Below are 20,898 nucleotides of genomic sequence, written 5' to 3' on the forward strand. Positions count from 1 at the left end.
TGATCGCCTGAGAAGTTTAGGTAGCATGTAAAACGATTCTTAAAAGAAAGAGGTGGGAACTTCCTTGTGTTTTGAGTTGGCCAAGTTTCCAAGCTGTTGTCGTGGTGACTAGGCTCCAAGTGAAGCTGTGAATAATACACTGCACTCTACATTCACAAGTGCTGTTGAACTGCATTTAGTTTCTGCAAGCTTTACAAATGCATTCTGCCCAGAATTATAGAACATAGCAATATTACTTACATTGCTTTGCTAGCAAATACAATGGGGAGAAATCAACAAATTAGATTACAAAAACTTTGGATAACATGTAAGTCATGATCACCTTTTTGACTCTTTTCTCCATCATCCAAAACACTCAGTTGCAGGAGAAGGTTTCTTTATTAAATAACGAGATGGAAGAGCTCCAGTCCCAGGTGGAGACAATTGTGCAGACAAGAGAAAGAGAGAACCAAGAGGGAAAGAATTTGGAAACAATACTTCATTCTGAAGTACAGATGGCCCGACTGGAGCAGTAAGATGTTTTTTTGTGGTGTTGTGTTTAATGGGCAAAGTTTATTGTTTTTGTGTGTGTTTCATATGAATATTTAGAAGTGTGTGTGTGTGTGTGTGTGTGTTTATGTATAATGTACCTGCCCATCAATGTATAGGAAAGCAGAAAAAATGTTCTTATGACTCCTTAAAAAGGAACCAATTTTTCTGCTAAAACTTTTTTCAATTCTTTCTAAAAGTTTGTTTAGACATTAATAAATCATGAAAACAATCCTCTGTGCATGAAGTATTTAATTTTTGTCTAGCTATCTAGATGAAACCGTGATTACAGTGAGACATGGGCATCTTGTTTATCTTCCAGGGGAAAACTACAAGATTCTTGTCAGCGTCTTTTGAAGATTTTCACTGATGTGTTAAAAAATACGCTGTTCACGGAAGATTTGATATTCAAAAAAATTGGTCTCTGCTTAGACAGTACCTTATCCCAAACAGATGAAGATAGAAACAGGGATGTTCTGACCAAGTCAACAGGTATTTTTCTTACTCCTCGTTAGGTAGCAGTAGGAGTACCAAAACAAAAAATTGAATTTACCTCTTTGGTATGTCAACATTTTTAGGAAATGTAATAAACACCAAAATTATATATTCCTGTTAATCTGCACAAAGGTTGTACAAGATGAAATATTTGCTGCCTGACCTTTTTGTTATATATGTTTTTATATATTGACATTTTTAGCCTGTTTGGGGCCCATCTCTGTGTGTTTTTTTTTTTTTAACTACTACTGTTTTCTAAATGTTTGGAAATCTTTGTGCTAATACAGAAGATATGTAACTTTTTGACAAATGAAAGTTTGCCATGCTCTTTGTTCAGACATAAAACATAGGTGTGAAAGGGCAGTAGCAAATCAAAAAAAAATTATTTGTAATTTGTGGGCTTTTCCTTTTTTCCTATTGTAGTGAGTGAGAAACATCGCCTAAGTCCAGATTGTGACACTATGACAGAGCACAGCCTGATGTCCACAGATGAGGGATATGAAGTGTCAGAATATCTGTGCGATAGTGTGCTGGGAAGCCTAGAAGTTGGTCTAGAGAATGAAGAGAAGATTGTACAGATAAGCCTGCGCTTGCGCTCTGCAGTCGAGAGACTTTTAGATATGGTTTCTAATTCAACAGTTCAGGTAGGTGGAAAAACAGAAGGTTATGTGGGTTTTTTAATTTTAATTTTTTATTTAAGTTCCTTGTCTTCAGGTGCCATTTAGACATGAAAATTTTTTACAACCTATTTACACAGTCACTCTCTGCTACAGATATGTGTTTGTGCGCATGCATTTCCAGACTATCTAATAAATATACATTTTTCTGTAGCCACTGTAATATATTGTTATTGTCTGTCAATACTGTATTTTTTACTCCATTTCTTTTAGATCCTTATGTCAAACACCTTCTTTATATTCTATATTATAACTAAGAAGGTCTATTGACCTCCCTTGAAATTGTGCTGGTTGTGTGAACACCATTCCCAGTATCTTATTAAATAAAACATTGTTTTTACTGTATGTTTTTTAAACAGTCTGTGGTTTGGTGTAATTGTAGACTATATTATTCATCCTTAGTTAGAGCAGACTCGTGAAATACAGAAATCTTTTGAGGAGGAGTTCAAAAGTCGAAATCAAGAGATGGGTCAAGTAGTAGTAAAGAATCAAGAATTGCTGAAACTGTTGGCACAGGAAACCGAGGCCAAGAATCAATTGCAGGTAGAGCTGCACAAAGCTCAAGGTAAGGTGACACACTGAAAAGGATGGGGCAGAATTATGAGTTAATTTGCAAAACTGTAATTTAGCATAGTGGAAAACAGAATTTTCCTTGAGGTGGGACAAAATATAAATGTCCTGTTCGACACTAACTGAATCGGAGCTCTCCCTCTCTCTCCCTATGAGGTCATGATGGTGAGAGTATAGCACACAGGGGAACGATCATGCCTTTCTTTTTTTGCCTAGTTTTTATTCTTCTCATGGCAGGGCAAATTCCAAGAAAAGTATTTACAGATTTCATATTTTATGACCAGCAGGTATGTGGTAGAATGCCATTTGAAGTGCTAAACTATGGTTACTAATAACTTTTAAATTGTGCAAGTGTATATTCTCATGTTGGTTTTCTGGGCCTTGACTTTGTGCATTTGTTTGCATATAGCAGACCTTTCTTTTTTCATTTGTACTATGAAGTGATCTATTGTGTGATGCAGGACTAATGGAGGGTTATGCAGCAGAGAAATCTGCTCTGGAGGAAACCTTGTCGTCAAAGGAGATATCTGAGCACCAGCTTGTTGTGGAACTGGAAAAATCCCGCGAGCAGCTGAAGGTCCTAACGCAGGAACCCTCTGCACTTGGGGAAGAGAAGGAATTGTTGCTGAGGCTCCAGCAGGTCCTATCAAGTGGTGAAAAAGATGTTGAAGTTGGTGAGATTCACTAGTACTTGTAACATATTACAGCCAATCGGTGAACGTAGTTTCAGATACTGAAGCTCCTAGAATGCTTTCTAATGCAAATTCTGACCAAGGCTTACAAGATTGGTTTGTTCCGGTCAACATACCCTTCCTCTTTATTGGTCATCATTTGTGGTGTGTGTGGTCTTGCAGGGCTTTATTTAAAGTAAAAGTAAGCTGATTGAGTAACTGGCTCTGAAGTGTAATGGAGAGTGAAACTACATCCTAAAACCTTTTGTAGATCTCCAGTCTATTCAATTTGCAGTAAAGCTCAGTTGCACATGTTTAGCATCTGGATTATGTAGATTCCTAGCTTTAAATATTTTCCTATTTTCACAGAACTACTGAAAGAAACCCAACGTCTAGTAAAGGAAAAACTGGAGTTACACTGCCAAGCAGACAAAGACCGATCAAACATGCTTTCCCATATGAGGGTACTGGAAATGGAACTGGAAGACCAAATGGCTCGTAACCAGGAACTGATGAAGAAAACAAGTGAAGTGACTGACCTTGAGCAGCAGATTCAGGCTCTAGAGAAGCAACTGAAGCATCAGAGACATTTTATGGATGTATGTTTTTCAGTTTTAGGTTTCAACAATAAAATGGTCCTCTTAACGAATAACTAATTTTAAAAGTAAGAGAATTGCTAGCAGTCAGGTTCTTGTTGCAGAAGGCACAGGCTATGTCTGTTATGTAATAAAAAAAGGTGTCAGTCTTTTGCACAATATATAACAAAACCCACTCTTTGCTGTCATCTCCACCTGGTCCTCCTTTAGGTTTAAGGTCAGCCGTCTCGTATGGCCGAGCCATAATGATTTCATGTTCACGCATTAGCCCTGGACTTTATTAATTCCCAGCAGTTGGGTATGCCATGCATGCACAGCTCAGTTTAAATCTTAGAGAAGATATAAATGGGCATGTAGGTTTGTTTTATCCCATAAATGGAGACTAGAGGTAATGTAATACCACAAAAATAATGATCAGAAGCTTTGTTTACCTGAATGGAGTAGCAGTTTTTCACCAATACAACTAAATTTTTAACATTGTTTATTTCCATTTCAAGTAGTAACTATAATAAAGCCAACTTATGGTTAATACAATTTAGTGTTTATACAGTCAGACTCAGTTTATACAGTGTAAAGTGTATGTCATTGTATGTTTTTATTATTTGATATTTAAGAACAAAAAACTGTCAGATCCTTTATTCAAGCTAAGCCTGGCTACATGGGAAGATTATACTTAAAAAAACAAACAAAAAGTTGGATTGTAACACTGCTTTGTATTATGCTTTTGCTGCTGTTGTAGAACTAGGTTTAGAGTATATTAATCTTTCCTTTGCAGGAGCAAGCTGTTGAACGTGAGCATGAGAGGGATGACTTTCAACAAGAAATCCGAAATCTCGAGGAGCAGCTAAAACAAGCATTAAAAAACCATGGGGATTCCAGGGCGTACAGAGTGAGTAATCTAAATGTTGTTGTGGGTCTTTCATATATGTCTTGAAGAAAGAATTATCTTATATTAAGGAAATGTTATTGTCATGGTTCATAACCAAGTCCCAATTCACAATGTTTTATTGTTATGTTACCAGATAGTGTTCTTACAGAATCTTGTACATAATTAAAGACCATATGTATTCATAATTTAAAGCCCAACTCCATCCAAACACTTGTATTCACAGTTAAAGCTGCATTACCACATATTTCCTTTTATTATTTATACATTTGGTAATCTAAAATCTACGGGCTGAAAATTGCAAAGGACAAGATTTTTCACACAATTTCCTAGCAATTTTCTTGATAGCATAGCTTTTAGGCACATTTTCTTCTCTCTAAGACCAGGTATTTAAAAATGTTTCATTTTCCCCACGAATGCTGTGCAAATATTTTTAAGAATAATAGTAAATGTTCTGGCTTATCGCCTAATCTTGCCATTTCCAGATCAACAATGATTTATTTTGTAGGTATTCCATTATAGCCAACTTGAGGTGCCTGTACACCTCATAATGCAAGGTTTTGTATTACATGCATTGTGTATTGAGGTTTATTGCCTTAGGCATCATGTTTATTTTGAAAGGGCTGTCAATATATGTAGGTCCTGCACCATTGTGTGTCAGCAAACATGGACCACTAAATTCATAATTTTAAAATCCCACGGACCATTAATATGATTTTTTTTTTTTTTTTTACAAAAAGATAAATACATTTGTATAATAATGATCCAGCTAATGGTGCCTGACAAGGACTGTAGAGGCTCTGATTCTTTGATCAGCTCATGGTTAAGTGAAGTATTACTTTTGGTACATTAGTTGTATTATCTTTGGTACTTTTTCTCAGTCATTATGGGTTTATTTCATTTGAATCGTAAGACCAATTAGTAAATGATGTTTATCAAAGTCAAACAATTTGTTGCCATTAAATATAACAGTTAGGCAAAATACACAGTTATGGTCATACTTACCTAAAAGAGCGTCTGAGAAATAAACAAATAAAATAAAACAATCTGATGAGAATCGGTATTCGCAGAGCAGGGTCACGCTGCACCTCTCTTGTTTTTCCGTCTCTGGTACAGTTTGTGAATTTAATGCAATATAAAGGCTAAAATTGTCATCCAGAATATAAGCATTTATTAGACTTGTATTTTTGTTTTATTATTATTAAAACATAAAAATTTCAAATAATATCCAAAATTTTCTTATGGGGCACTGGTTGGTTGATTTGGAGTGTTCTGTAGATAAAAAAATAACCTTGGATGGCAGTGTACATCTATGCTGTAAGGTGTAAGGTGGCCATAAACAAAACAAACTTCCTTAAAATGACTTTGACACGAGAAAACTGTGTATGTATCAGTATTATAACTTCTGTGGTGACTAATGACTTTATCATCTCTTCTCCATTCTCTGTTTTGGTGAAATAGTTCTATAACTGGAGTGAACAGGTATGACTGGTCATGTCTCCACCTGGCCCCAACTGGTTTACCTTTTTATGCAAATAAACATATCTAACAACATTCAGAATAATTCATTTGCATGGTGCCTTTCTCTAGTTAGTGATGGCTGTGTGTTTTATACCTTATAGTACTGCATGGCATTCAGCAACTACAGTAGTAACTACATTTTTGATTTTCCAAGGCATGTTGATTATTGTAATTTGATAGAAACTTTCTAGCTATATCCATTCTGCTTTTTAATGCCTTATAGCTAATATATTTGTGTCGCTTATAGCTAATATATGTCTATGTTGCTTTTGTATTTGCGTAGTTATGTAGCAATTATGATTCTGATTTACAAAATTTCCACGTCTCACATTTGGCTGGTTGTTTTACCACATATTAGCTAAGCTATTTATTTTGAGGTATAATCTTCATGAAATATATATTTTTTTCTGTTTGCTCATACAGAATGAGACTTCAGAAGCTAATGTGAAACAGAAAGCGGACTTAAACTTGTTGATTGAGGGGAAAGATCATCTAGAGCAGCAAATAGCAGAAAGAAATGAAGAAATTGACAAGATGTTGATGAGAATACAGGAGCTAGAACAAGCTGCTTTGAGCAATGCTGATGCAGCGAAAAAGTGCGGTCAATTAGAAAAAGAACTGCAAAATTTGCATAAGATACAGAAGGAATTATTGCAGGTAACAAAAAAAAAAATCCGTGCACTCTGAAAGTGGCTAGTATTTGATGAGGATGGCCAGCTATTTCATATCCTGGTGTACCCTAGGTGTTTACCCTAGTGAACTCAGGTCATGTCCACTTACAAAATTTCATGTTCCAACACCATATAAACGCCTAAAAATGAACCCTCATTTACCTCTCTTACTTACCTTATCTTCAGGCAGTGTAATTAAATGAATGCATTAATGGATAACACAGTCATAGTGTTTATACAGGTTGCCAACTCTTTGTGACTGATAAATGGGTATCCTTAGTGCAGCACACACCAATGTGAACAACAACACTTTCAAATAGAGCAACTCTGCTCATAATTTGGTAGAAAAAGATAGTAATGCAATTCTTTCACAGAAGGATCATATTGGTTAAAATGCATTATGTGTATGCACAGCATGGCTTTTCAGTAAGCACGTTCCTTTCAGAGGTATCTATGGAATGTGCTTACTGAGATATATATATATGTACCAGGTTTTAATTTTACATTACAAACATTATAAAAAAAAATAATGTTATAATAAGCATATGTAAAAGTGTACAAAATGTACATATACTTTCCATATTAAGATGTCTAAAGAGCCAAATTACTTGTCTAAACCAAAGATGTTCTAAGTAAAAGCAAAAGATGTAAAATAAGCTGGTAGTGCTGATAATGAATGTTTCCAGGTCACTGAATTAAATCTATCAATATGGTTTAGGACAAAGAATCTCTACAACAGCAGCAGTACAACAATGTGCTCCAGATCTCTGCCCTGCAGTCAAAACTAGATGAGACACGGCACAGATTTCCTGTGGAAGGCGAGCCTGATAGCCTCCTAAAGAAGGAATTGCAAGCTGAACGTGAGGCTCTCCAAAGGAAAGAGAAGGAGGTATCTTTTTCAAGAGAATATATATATATATGTATCCTATACCACACTGTACATGGTCTAGTAAATATTTGCTTTACAGATTGAAAGTCTGGCAGAGCAGTTAGAGCTATTCAGAGAAGAGCTAACAAACAAGACAGAAGAAGTTCTTCAGCTAAACATGCAGCTTGAGGTCCAGCGCAAACAGAGTGAACAGACTGTTCAGCAAGCACAAGAGGAGTATCTGCGGCTAAAGGCAAGTGCATTGTTGAACTGATAAGTAAATCCTCTGTGGTGGGATTATTATGCAGTGTTGTCCCCAGACCCTTTTAGCCGGGTGCACCACTTGGCACTTTTCGGTTGTTACCAAAAAGGTGGGTCACAATACAGGGGCCACCACCCACACACAATGTACCTGGAGAAAATACCGAATATTTATTTGTGTTTTATGTACAAACAGGATGAAGTGTCTTCTCTGCATCTTGAAATATCTCAAGATAAACCTAGCTCTAACCTGGAGCTTCTTCAGGCTTTGTTACAAGAAAAGAACCAAGAGATTGATCATTTGAATGAACAACTTCTTAGAATGCAGGATGAGGTAAGAATACTGTTTTTTCTGTTGTGCTGACCATGCATGTGTTTTCTCCTAATACAGTTTCAGTAAATTTCTATTTACTACAGACTAAGGGATAGGTTTTTCTAATATATACAGTTAGGTCCATAAATATTTGGATATTTGAATAGTGGTAACTAAACTAAAATTACACTGAAATTAAAAAATACATTATGGGGAATATAACCCTGTTATACGCAACCATACACAGACTAATATTTGTACTGATTAGGGTTATTTAAAAAATAATAATGAGTGCCTTTACACACACACACACTTCCAAGTATAAAAAAGTCTTTAGTGTACATGCATTGGTTTAGGATGGACTAAATAAATTACATTTAGTTCCAGAAACATAGATGAATGCAGACCAGTTTCTACTGGTGACCTGTGTATTTCTTTAGATGTAGATGACTTAAAATAAGGTTCAAAAAAGAAAGCATATACTGTTAGGTCCAAAAATTTTTGGACACAGACAACTTTTTCCTAACTTTGGTTCTGTACATTACATTACATCACAATTAATTTTAAATGAAACAACTCTGATGCAGTTGAACTGCAGACTTTCAGCTTTAATTCAGTGAGATGAACAAAAAGATTGCATAAAAATGTGAGGAACTAAAGCCCTTTTTTTTTTTTTAACACAATCACTTCATTTCCGGGGCTCAAAAGTAATTGGACAAATTAAAAAGCTGAAAATAAAATGTTAATTTCTAATACTTGGTTGAAAACCATTTGCTGGCAATGACAGCCTGTAGTCCTTTTTAATGCTCTGCCAGGCCTTTACTGCAGCGGCTTTCAGTTGCTGTTTGTGGTCCTTTCTGTTGAGTCTTCAACAAGTGAAATGCATGCTCAATTGGACTCAGGTCAGGTGACTGACTTGGCCATTCAAGAATATTCCACTCCTTTGCTTTATTAAACTCCTGGGTTGGTTTGGCTCTATGTTTTGGGTCATTGTCCATCTGTATTATGAAACGCCCCCCAATCAATGTGACTGCATTTAGCTGGATATGAGCAGACAGTATGTCTCTGAACACCTCAGAATTCATGCGGCTGCTTCTGTCCTGTGTCACATCATGGATAAACACTAGTGTCCCAGTGCCATGGCAGCCATGCACGCCCAAGCCATCACACTGCCTCCGCCATGTTTTACAGATGATGTGGTATGCTTTGGATCATGAGCTGTTCCACGCCTTCTCCATACTTTTTTTTCTTGCCATCATTCTGGTAAAGGATGATCTTGCTTTCATCAGTCCAAAGAATGTTTTTCCAGAACTGTGCTGGCTTTTTTAGATGTTTTTGAGCAAAGTCCAATCTAGCCTTTCTATTCTTGAGGCTTATGAGTGGCTTGAACCTTGTAGTGCACCCTCTGTATTTACTTTCATGCAGTCTTCTCTTTATGGTAGACTTGGATATCGATACACCTACTTCCTGGAGAGTGTTGTTCACTCGGTTGGCTGTTGTGAAGGGGTCTCTCTTCACCATGGAAAAGATTCTGCGATCATCCACCACTGTTGTCTTCCGTGGACGTCCAGGTCTTTTGGCTCCTTTGACCGCATGCTGTCTGTTCACAGCAATATCTTCCACATACAAGCACCACCCCCCCCTCCAAATCAACTCCAGGCCTTTTATCTGCCTTATTGATAATGACATAACGAAGGAATTGCCCACACCAGCCCATGAAATAGCCTTCAATTGTCGTTTCACAATTACGTTTGAGCCCCTGAAATAAAGTGATTGTGTAGTAAAAAAAAAAAAAAGTGTTAGTTCCTCACATTTTTATGATTTTTATGCAATCCCTTTGTTCAACCCACTGAATTAAAGCTGAAAGTCTGCAGTTCAGCTGCATCTGAGTTGTTTCATTTAAAATTAATTGTGGTAATGTACAGAACCAAAATTAGAAAAAAGTCTGTCCAAATATTTATGTACCTAACTCTATGTGCTCACCTTTTTATATGGTTTGATTATTTTCATAGTACTGCTACACAGTGGTTGATCCTTACTGTTTCTTCCCCTAACTACATATCGACCAAGTTGTTGTATCTGAATACAATGCAATTGCCATGTGGCTGGTATTTCAGCGGTTTTTAGGCTTTGAAACTTCAGTGATGTGCAGGTCTGCTTCTAGAATCCAGTCTACAAATTGTTCATCAAATCTTACAAATATGGCAAAAGTATAAAATGTGAAAGCCACAAAAAAGATGGTAAACATTATTGCTTAAAAAACACTATACTTTTCATGGGATATTGTATCCCTCATGTGTCATGTAGGTAACCTTCATAATTTCATTGTAGTTTTGACACCTTTTTCTAGATTTGAAATCATTATTGGATAGGCTTGATTTCCAATACAGTTAATGTAAATACAATAAATTTTATGGGAGTATATGGTTTTCTAGATGTATTCTGCATTAGATTAAAAATACCTCATGATCCTGTCAGTGATCTTACATGTCTAACCCTTGAAGTGCTGCTATCTCTGATTGCACATAATCTGGTTCAAAAAATGAAGAATAGACCAGTCTACAGCTTGCTATCTCCCATGATACTTTTTGTTTACATCAGGACGACCCCTTCATTGAGCCCTTGTCAATTCGTTCATTTAAAGGCAGGCTTGGAATACATTATGAATTGAAATTGTATGATAAACCATTTTTGAAAAACCTTTTCTACAGAGCAAATGTATTCTCAGCCACCCACCCTACTGAGGCTAAAATGATAGATTTTCCTTGGTCATGCAGCAGATTCTGTGCACTGTGAGGAGTGATTTGGGAACACAATTATATACTGCATCTCCATAATACGGTTTCATGTCAGTTAAAATATTTTTGATACTGGTGTTAAGTACGTAAACTTTTTTTCCAGTATTATCATTATATTATCATAAATATTTCAGTTTTTTTTTGTTTTGAAGGTAGCATGTCTTATTAAAGTGTGTGTGTGTGTGTGTGTATAATATATATATATAATGTGTGTGTATGTATATATGTGTATGTATTAAGCAGCACTGTACAATAATCTTCCTAGGTGTATATGCAGCACTGTAGAATAGTTAGTGATTTTCCTAGGTGTATATGCATATGTTATGCTGTATTGTTAAGTGACTTTTTTTAATATTGCAATTGGTCTAAGTGCTTTCTATTAAAAATTTTTGCAGACATCAGATGTAGAGGAGATGAGGTCTTTAGTTGAGCATCTTCGCAGTGACCAAGAGAGACTTCGTAAAAGCAAAGAGGAGGAGATGGAACAGCTTCATGAAGTAATCGAAAAGTTACAGCAGGAACTTGAGCAGCTGGGACCCATTCGGCATGAGGTCAGCGACAGTCAAGAAAGCCTAGATCAGCTGGGTCTAGGAAGAGCAGATAATCTGCAGGTCGAGCTTAGAAAAGGAGCTAGACAGCTAGAAAAATCTCATGTGGAGAAAGAGAGTTTGGCGGAAACTGAGTCTTTGTGTGTGGCTGAAATGGAATCATTACAACAGCAACTGGAAGAAAAGGAAGAGCTGCATGTTGCTGAGATTGAAGTTTTGGAAACTAATTTACAAAATCTACAACAGTCCTTCAGGCAGAACGAACAAGCACTGGAGTTCCTTCAGCTGGAACATAGAAACTTGCAAGAAGATTGTGAACTACTCAGGACTCATGTGTCACAGAGGGAAGAAACTATTGCTGTTCTGTCTGCCCAGTTGCAAAGACTTGAGGACATTGTAAGGCAGAAGGATTCCCTCCTCACAGAGAAGGAACTTGAAGTTCAAACTTTACAGGAGCATAATATGGGTGGTATGTCGGAGCTGCAAAATCAGTTGGCACAGAATGTCCAGTCTCTGGAAGCTACCAAAATAGACCTGCAAAGAGTACAAGAACAGAATGTCTCTCTTCAAGCTACCTTGTCCCAAAGCTCCAAGGAGCAGAGTGAGAAGGAGAAAAAGTACAAAGAAGAATTAGAAGAGCTCAAGCAATGTGTTAAAGAGTTGAAGGAGAATTCCCAGAAGCTTATGGAAGAGGTACAGACACAGACTGATGGCAATCTGAATATGACTGAAGTAGAAACTGAATCTCCATTGGTAAGCTTTATTTTTGATTGGTATACATTATACGCAAACATTTAAGGTTGCATTTTTAAGCAATCTGTCATGAAAGAATAATGTAGACTTCCATCATAGACCATTCCTTCTAAACATGTTATTTCTTGGCTGTCATTTTAATTTTTTGGCTTTTCTGCCTCCCTGAGTTACTGGATATCTGGAACATGAATAGAGATAAATAGTCCTGATGGCTATTTGATACTCATTTACAGCATGCTTCCATTCTGTGACCATTTATAGACATAGCCAGCCCCTATACTTCTCACGACCGGGCATTATAGGTTCCTATTTATACTTATCTTTAGAGCACATCAGTTGAAAGATTTGTTGTTTGTTGAAAGGGACTGTTGTTTACACCTATGCACAATGTAAAGTAGTTGGAATTATAACTACTGCATAGTTTACCATGTTGGGATAAAATAATTTTCCTGGCAAATGTGTATTAGGCTTGAGATACCTACTTTCATTTTAAATTAGTTTGTCCTAATGAAGAGACCCTTGAATTTATGTCTAAGCTGTACGCAGGACCTCAACTTCTGCCCACATTGCAATACAGCCTCTATTGTCATGTGTATGTCAAAGTCTAATAGTTGTCATGATGCTGCTAGTTGTGGGTGTGAACTTTACTTCAGCTTGAGTAGTGGAGGCCATGTTTACAACTTGGACTAAAGATCCAGGATTCTGGAACAAATTATTTTGAGAATTAAGGTAAAATATCCACCTTTTTCAAACAATGGATTTGATTTTCAAATGCATTGCATTTAATGTTAGATGAAATATGTTTGATTTGTGCTTGATATGCATATTCTTTTAAATAGCCCAATATACTGCAAACATTTTCACTTTGAACAACATTTGACAAGAAGAGTTTGCATTTGGCCTGCTTTGTTTGATTTCAATTGTTTGATTTCATTTGTTTTCAATTGGACATGCTAATTTCAGGAATATGCAGCTCATTTCAAGATGGGTTGCAATATGGACTGCCTAAACTTCAAGGGAATTTTTTGCTGCAATTTGTCTGCAGAAATGCAAAATGCAGCCATGTGATACATGATAGTTAAAATACTAGGTAAAGGAGGACCTCTCACTCAATTTCTGTTTTATTATTCTGGATCATTGTATTTCCTGTCTGTTTACAGGCTGTCTTGAATGAACAGATTAATGCAGAAAAGTGCCTAGCAAGTGATCAGGAGGCTAAATTGCGACACACAGAGAATGAGCTCACCGTTTTAAAAAGGGTAGTAGAGGAATTGCGTTCAGAATGCGAGGGCTGGAAAACTGAAGCCCAGCGTGTCCAGCTGCAGCTTAAGGTAAGAGAATAGCTAGAATCTTATTTATTTCTTTAGACATCTATGTATTCTTATAGCTTATAAGTGTAGAAACAAAACCTAGCAGTGTTTACCTGCAGTAAAAAAATTGACTGTCAAAGCTGTCTGCAAGGGTTGTGCAAATATCAGAAATAGACATTGGGACAATTTTTGCAGATAAAATGTCTTCAGCTTTATTATAAATCGGTTGTTGTAATATTCAAGTTACTGGAAATTTCTTTAAATTTGCAATCCTGACTTTTGTTCTCTTAAACACTCTTTTAACAGAAGAAGGAAGCTTGTGTTGCAGAGTTGCACTCCCATTCCCAGAACTTGGGAACTCAGGTAAAAAAGCTACAGGAAGCCTTGGTAAGCCAAGAAGCCATGATCTCTGTGATATCAGTGGACCTGCAAAAAAAGAACGCTGAGGACAACATTAATAAACGTACTGGGCCATTGCAATCTGATATGAAACAGAGGAGCTTTTCTGAAAGCCTAACGGACTTAAGTGCTTGGGACTCTCCTGACATGGTTAGAAAACAGGAACAAGTGCACAGCTTAAGAGGACTGACTCCCTTCTCTGAGCTAAGCATTGATCGTAGTGCTGAGCTGGATGTTATGAAATCAAAATCATCTGGTTGTGTTAAGCAATTGGAGCAATATGATCTTCTAGGTTCCAGCACCCCTTCTTTGTCCGACAGTGCTTACTCCCTACAACAATCTATCCATACACAGAGGACCAGCCCTGTAAGTATTTAATGGTTTCTGCTTGTAACCAGAGTTATTTTTTATTCAGAACATTCCTATATTCGGCACACCAGCAGATTATACATTAGAACGACAGCCCCACTATACAGTTTATGAACTTTTTTTTTTAATTCTTCCATATATTAGTTTTCTTGGTTTAAATATCTTTGTGACTGAATGTTGATTTCTGGCATTTTCTATGGTGGTAACCTGACAGTGCTTTGAGAAGTTCATGATGGAAACTTATTTAGATATATATCTTTGCTACTGCTGTTGACCTTCTTAAAAATGCTAGTTGCATGGCTTTCATTTGGACCATTTGGGTTTTTTGCTTAGTCACTGAAGAGTTATCCTTAGAAACAGGTTGGAATTGTCAATGATATTTCTGCATTGACTAATGTATTTTTACATACATTACTGTTAAAGCACTGTTAGTAATTATGATTATGGCTGTCAGGTTCTGTCATACTTTAAGATAAGGGAAGAGCATTGTTTAACCAAGAATGGGTGGGAAGACATTGTAGGTGGTTGGCAGCCCCTGTTTTGTGACCAAACTCTACGGTTACCACCCAAAAACAGCCCGGTGGTTAGTGAAAAGTGCCAGGTAGTGCGCTCAGCTTAAAAGGGCTGGAGATAACACTGAAGAGGCAAAATCTTTATCCTGACAAGGTTCACATATGTATGTTAAAACTAATCTAATTCTTACAGAGCTCTGTTAGATACCTTTATATTAAAATGTCCAGAAAGGCAGAAAAAATGACATCAGATATGTATGCATTGAAAACCTAAAACACTAGAACCACATCTGTCTAATATAATATTGTTTTTAAATCACACTTGCCTGGCCTGCCTTTGTCCCATAGATATAAAAAAGTCCTCAGTCCTGGCCACATTCTTCCTTTTGTTCTATAGTCGAGTTCTGACAACGGTGTATCCATTGTAGATGACATTTGAAACACATGAAATTTCTCTCCCTTGCCAACATTTGCATACTCTTTTGCTAAGCCACTAGTTCAGTCTAGAATACCACCGCAGCGATTATATATTTTAATATTTAGTCCTTGCCTTAAAAAAAACTACTATAAGCATCCTTCTAGTGTTACCTGTTACTAAGGTTTTTGTGTACTTATTTTTTTTAATATATGTTGCGTTTCGGCAGAACTGTCTAAATGATATCGGTATGGACTGGAGTTTTATGCACTGTCTATTTTGTGCAAGTGAGAAACGAGAATGTCTACTTGCTACATATGCTGTATACTGTGTATGTGTTTCTGTTTTTATTTTTTTACTATATTTAAACTTTTGTAATAATGGGCTAAACTACATCCAATACAACCTAGCAATTAAAAACTATAACAATTGGGTTTAGTCTCCCCCTGCAATGAAACATTCTGTCTAATAGCATTATAAGAAAGATAGTCTCCACATGACTATCTTGAGGTCGGGGCAGTTGGTGGAGTAACCTAGCGAGTACTATATGGTGATTAACAAAATGGTAGGGTGTCATCAAGTACTTCTGTTTTTTGGTGGTTTTCTTTTATATTCACACGATCTGTTTACATTTTGAAATGTCATAAGCTGAGGTGGAATACTGCAGTCTATAATTGTATACCAGTCCAGGGCAGCTGGCAAGCAGTGCTTTATAATGGATCCTTTCTTTGAAGGTGTAAAACTCCTTGAATATAGTATGTGTTTTGCAAAGCTACAAACAAAAGGATCTCCGCATAGGACTGGAATAGAATGTGCTTCAGGTTTTGTTTAAGTATAGTGTTACGGTCTTCTCCTTCAGGTGAGCGAAACGGGACACCCCTTAACGGATTATGATTCCTGTGATGATCCGCGAAGCTCCAGGGATGATCGCCTAGAGAGTGGGCAATCCGATGAACTTGGTAATTGTGTTTTTTTTTTTTTTTTTTCCCCAGTATTTTTAGTCTGAGCTGTTAAAGAATTGATTATTATACTGTCATTGTGTAAATTCCAGGCTAAGTTTAAGCAGGAGTGTAATACCTTTTTTTTCTTTTTCCTTTTTTAGATTACAAGCTTGAAGCTGGGATGTTCCAATTTGATGAGGTGGAGAATATGTTTAACATAAAGCAGAAAACGGATGCAATAAGTGGAAGTGGACTATCTGCACAGCTTCAGGTAGCATATTCTTGGAATTTGCTGTACTTTTATGTAATTATAGCTGTATCTCTGCAAACCTAAAAGTCAGATATTGTAATTTGTAGTACTGGTGTGGGTTAAAGATGAGAATGGCGGTGCTTTTGTTTTCTGTTATGCACAGGAAAAGTAATGTGCATTTGGGGAAAACAAGACACTGAACAGCATACAGCTGATGTGGGGACATCATACTGCTTAAAGATGTAGCAGTGTATGTTTGGTGGTAGGGCTCACTAAACAATATAGTTAAACTGTAGGTTAGTATAATGCTTTGGAAGGGCTTCGTATGGAGGAAATTTGTGTTTCAATATTTTTATTGAGTTTTGCAAGTATAAATACAATTAAGTCAACAGAAAACAAAAGATATTTACAAAATTATCTAAACAAGGGACGGCAGTGTATGAGTGTATACATATGAACATTGAACATCGAAGCAGATAATGTCTGAGCCACACAAGAACAAAATCGCCGTAGCCCTAGTATATCCAAAAAAACCCGATATACAGCAAAATTTTAAACAGTAGAATAAACCAAGCCTACGTCCCCTTTATAAAACAAAACAAACATAAAACAAAGAACACTTAGACTAGTGGGAGGGGAGGCGTATGGAGGAAATTTGACTTTTTTGTACTGTACGTGCTTGTACAATAATGTTTTGGTAAATTGATATACTAGTGGATTGTAACATCTTTACATACAATTTTCTTGTTTCTCCAGAAAATGTTGAGTATGGTTCATGAGGAGAGCTGCAAGATTTTGGAATTGTCTGAAAGGCCTGTAGCAAAGGTTCCCAATCCAGACAGTACTGAACTACAGATTCAGAGAGCTGCCTGGCTAAAAGAGCGAGAGAACCTTCAGGAAACAATCCAGTCTCTTAGCTCTGCTTTAGCACAGGCTTCAGGAAAAGGAGACCAGGTAAACAATGTTTTAATTATTTTAATATTATGCACTTGGACCCAGGTCTTAGGATACATGATTTAATTTTCTTTCACGCATATGAGAGCAAGGAGACATGTGAAAGAAGAACTGTCTTTATCTCAATTAGGCAATAATTAAAGCTGCACTGCAAGTAGTAAAAAAAAAAAAAAACACTGGCATCCTTGATTGTATTATTCTCTGGCTACTCTGACTACCACTTGTTACTTTAATATTCTGACATAATCTAGTGCTAATAGTCTGTATTAAAGTGTTCTGATCTGAATATCGGAAACTAAACTAAAATTACACTGAAATTAAAAAATACATTTAGAGGAATATAACCCTGTTATACGCAAGCATACACAGACCAATATTTGTACTGATTAGGCATATTTACATAATATTTAGCGCCTTTACACACGATTCCAAGTTTTTATTGTACATGCATTGGTTTAGGATGGAGTAAATAAATTACATTTTGTTCCAGAAATATAGATGAATGCAGACCAGTTTTTACTGATGACCTGTGTATTTTTTTTAGATGTAGATTGCTTAAAATAGGGTTGAAAAAAAGAAAGCATATACGGTTAGGTCCATAATTATTTGGACAGAGACAACTTTTTTCTAACTTTGGTTCTGTACATTACCACAATTAATTTTAAATGAAACCACTCAGATGCAGTTGAACTGCAGACTTTCAGCTTTAATTCAGTGGGATGAACAAAAAGATTGCATAAAAATGTGAGGCACTAAAGCCCTTTTTAACACAATCAGTTCATTTCCGGGGCTCAAAAGTAATTTGACAAATTAAAAAGCTGAAAATAAAATGTTAATTTCTAATACTTGGTTGAAAACCCTTTGCTGGCAATGATAGCCTGTAGTCTTGAACTCACTGACATCACCAGATGCTGGGTTTCCTTCTTTTAATCCTCTGCCAGGCCTTTACTGCAGCAGCTTTAGGTTTCTGTTTGTGGTCCTTTCTGTCCGAAGTTTAGTCTTCAACAAGTGAAATGCATACTCAGTTGGGTTCAGATCAGGTGACTGACTTGGCCATTCAAGAATATTCCACTTCTTGGCTTTTTAAACTCCTGGGTTGCTTTGGCTCTGTTTTGGGTCATTGTCCATCTGTATTATGAAACGCCTCCCAATCAATGTGATTGCATTTAGCTGGATATGAGCAGACAGTATGTCTCTGAACACCTCAGATTAATTTGGCTGCTTCTGTCCTGTGTCGCATCATGGATAAACACTAGTGTCTCCGTGCCACTGGCAGCCATGCACACCCAAGCCATCACACTGCCTCCGCCATGTTTTACAGATGATGTGCTATGCTTTGGATCATGAGTTGTTCACGCCTTCTCCAGACTTTTTTCTTGCCATCTTTCTGGTAAAGGTTGATCTTGGTTTCATCTGTCCAAAGAATGTTTTTCCAGAACATTTTTTAGATGTTTTTGAGTAAAGTCCAATCTAGCCTTTCTATCCTTGAGGCTTATGAGTGCCTTGCACATTGCAGTGCACCCTCTGTATTTACTTTCATGCAGTCTTCCCTTTATGGTTGACTTGGATATCGATACGCCTACTTCCTGGAGAGTGTTGTTCACTTGGTTGGCTGCTGTGAAGGAGTCTTCCCTCATGGAAATGATTCTGCCATCATCCACCACTGTTGTTTTCCGTGGACGTTCGGATCTGTTGGTGTTGCTGAGTTCACCAGTGCTTTGTTTCTTTCTCATGATGTAACAAACTGTAGATTTTGCCACTCCTAACATTGTAGCAATTTCTCGGATGGGCTTTTTCTGTTTTTGCAGCTTAAGGATGGCTTGTTTCACCAGCTTGAGAGCTCCTTTGACGGCATGTTGTCTGTTTACAGCAAAATCTTCCACATACAACCCCCCTAAATCAATTCCAGGCCTTTTATCTGCTTAATTGATAATGACATAACAAAGGAATTGCCCACACCAGCCTATGAAATAGCCTTTGAGTCAATTGTCCAATTACTTTTGAGCCCTAGAAAAGAAGTGATTGTGTTAATAAAAGGCTTTAGTTCCTCACATTTTCATGCTATCTTTTTGATCAACCCACTGAATTAAAGCTGTCAGTCTGCAGCTAAACTGCATCTAAGTTGTTTATTTTAAAAAAAACATTGTGGTAATGTACAGAACCAAAATTAGATAAAAGTTGTCTCTGTGCAAATATTTATGGCCCTAACTGTATATCTGTACATCTATACCTATTTCATATACATTTGTGTCTTTTAATTTCGTTTTTAAAACTGCGGCCAACTTTGTCGCCAAAATGTCTTTTTAGGAAAGTTCTTCCTCTGACTGGAGAAGGGACTTATTGCAAAGTGTTCAAGCTCTTTTGGAAAGTGAAAGGGAATATCTACGCTTGGAACTTCAGTCACAGTTCCACCATGGCACTGGAGATAACAGTTCTCTGTCAGAGAAAGTAGAACACTTAATCAAGGAGCAGGTAAGTCAAAAGTCCATAGGTAGACTATTTGAACCAAAATAGATATACAGCTTTCTGTTTGATGCATATTTTAGTGCCATATGTGCTCTGAAGAGGTCTTGAAATGCAGTGTTGTCTGGGAAAATGGGTCCAGGTCCATTTGAATTTCTGATCAAAATATAAATTTCAGTACTTAATTTATTTTTTAATCCCTCTCCCTCCTTTTTGTCTCGCCTATTTACTAGTTATACTGTGGGGTTCTATGTATATTTAAGTATTATTCCTAAAACCTTTGGATTTCAGGAGGAACAAAAGCGCCTTGTCTTGGAGCATGTGTTGGCTATAGATCGCAGCAGCCTGCTTTCTGAAATTCAGGATCTGCGTTCACAGCTAAGAATGGCACATCTTCAGAACCAGGAGAAACTACAACAACTGCAAGATGCCCTTACCAGTGCTGAAGAAAAAGGGCACACAAAAGAACACCAACTGCGAAAGCAAGGTAGGTCGTTGATGGGTAAGAGTTATAGCAACACCCTTTGCTGTACAGTAAATAGGCCATTCTGCTCAATCTTTGGAGTGTTGTCTTGCCTTATGGGTATAAAAGATATAGGTAGTCTTATGCAGAATGAATGCAGTCAATGAGGAAAATGTTTCTGAAGTTCCTATAGATAAAATGCACACTGCCCCCCTCCCCCTCCAAATCTTATAAAGACTATAGGGATGATGTATTGTGCCTTTTTTAGTCAATCAACCTTATAGTCCATCTTGACTCTACTTGTCTGACATCAAACTAACTTACCCTTCTGTGGTCTATTACCAGACTAGTAAAGGATATTATACAGGGTGCAAAGATTTTCTTGAAATAAATTGTTTTTGGCCTTTTTCAGTGGAGCTGCATGAGTACAAATTACAGCAAGAGGCTGCCATTGCTGAGGATTTGAAAGGTTCCTTATTGCGTGAACAAGAGAGGTCTACAGAACAGCACAAGCTGTTACTACAGGAACAATCCACTGTATCTCAACTCCGTTTTGAAATAGAAGAGCTGCAACTGGAGCTTGAAAAGCTAAAAAAGCAACAGAAAGAAATGCAGATTGAAGCATCCAAACTAAGGTGTGATTCATGTTTTGAAATACTAAGTAAA

The 20,898-nt window shown here is 36.9% G+C and overlaps 1 protein-coding gene across 1 annotated transcript in view; it reads left to right on the top strand.

Moving 5' to 3' along the window:
- Window positions 1–20,898, top strand: part of PCNT (pericentrin) — a gene marked incomplete in the record, with an annotated part of 53,249 nt that overhangs the window by 24,562 nt on the left and 7,789 nt on the right. Inside the window, 21 exon segments of the mRNA XM_072418469.1 lie at window positions 366–511; window positions 851–1,020; window positions 1,447–1,667; window positions 2,103–2,265; window positions 2,732–2,944; window positions 3,311–3,540; window positions 4,313–4,426; window positions 5,885–5,905; window positions 6,368–6,601; window positions 7,334–7,504; window positions 7,584–7,736; window positions 7,941–8,078; window positions 11,251–12,156; window positions 13,317–13,487; window positions 13,773–14,231; window positions 16,021–16,120; window positions 16,264–16,373; window positions 17,109–17,306; window positions 19,614–19,778; window positions 20,061–20,256; window positions 20,645–20,867. Of these exon segments, the coding sequence (XP_072274570.1) occupies window positions 366–511; window positions 851–1,020; window positions 1,447–1,667; window positions 2,103–2,265; window positions 2,732–2,944; window positions 3,311–3,540; window positions 4,313–4,426; window positions 5,885–5,905; window positions 6,368–6,601; window positions 7,334–7,504; window positions 7,584–7,736; window positions 7,941–8,078; window positions 11,251–12,156; window positions 13,317–13,487; window positions 13,773–14,231; window positions 16,021–16,120; window positions 16,264–16,373; window positions 17,109–17,306; window positions 19,614–19,778; window positions 20,061–20,256; window positions 20,645–20,867 (4,502 nt within the window).

Source organism: Pyxicephalus adspersus, chromosome 7, assembly GCF_032062135.1.
Source record: "Pyxicephalus adspersus chromosome 7, UCB_Pads_2.0, whole genome shotgun sequence".
In the NCBI taxonomy this organism is placed as follows: Eukaryota; Metazoa; Chordata; class Amphibia; order Anura; family Pyxicephalidae; genus Pyxicephalus; species Pyxicephalus adspersus.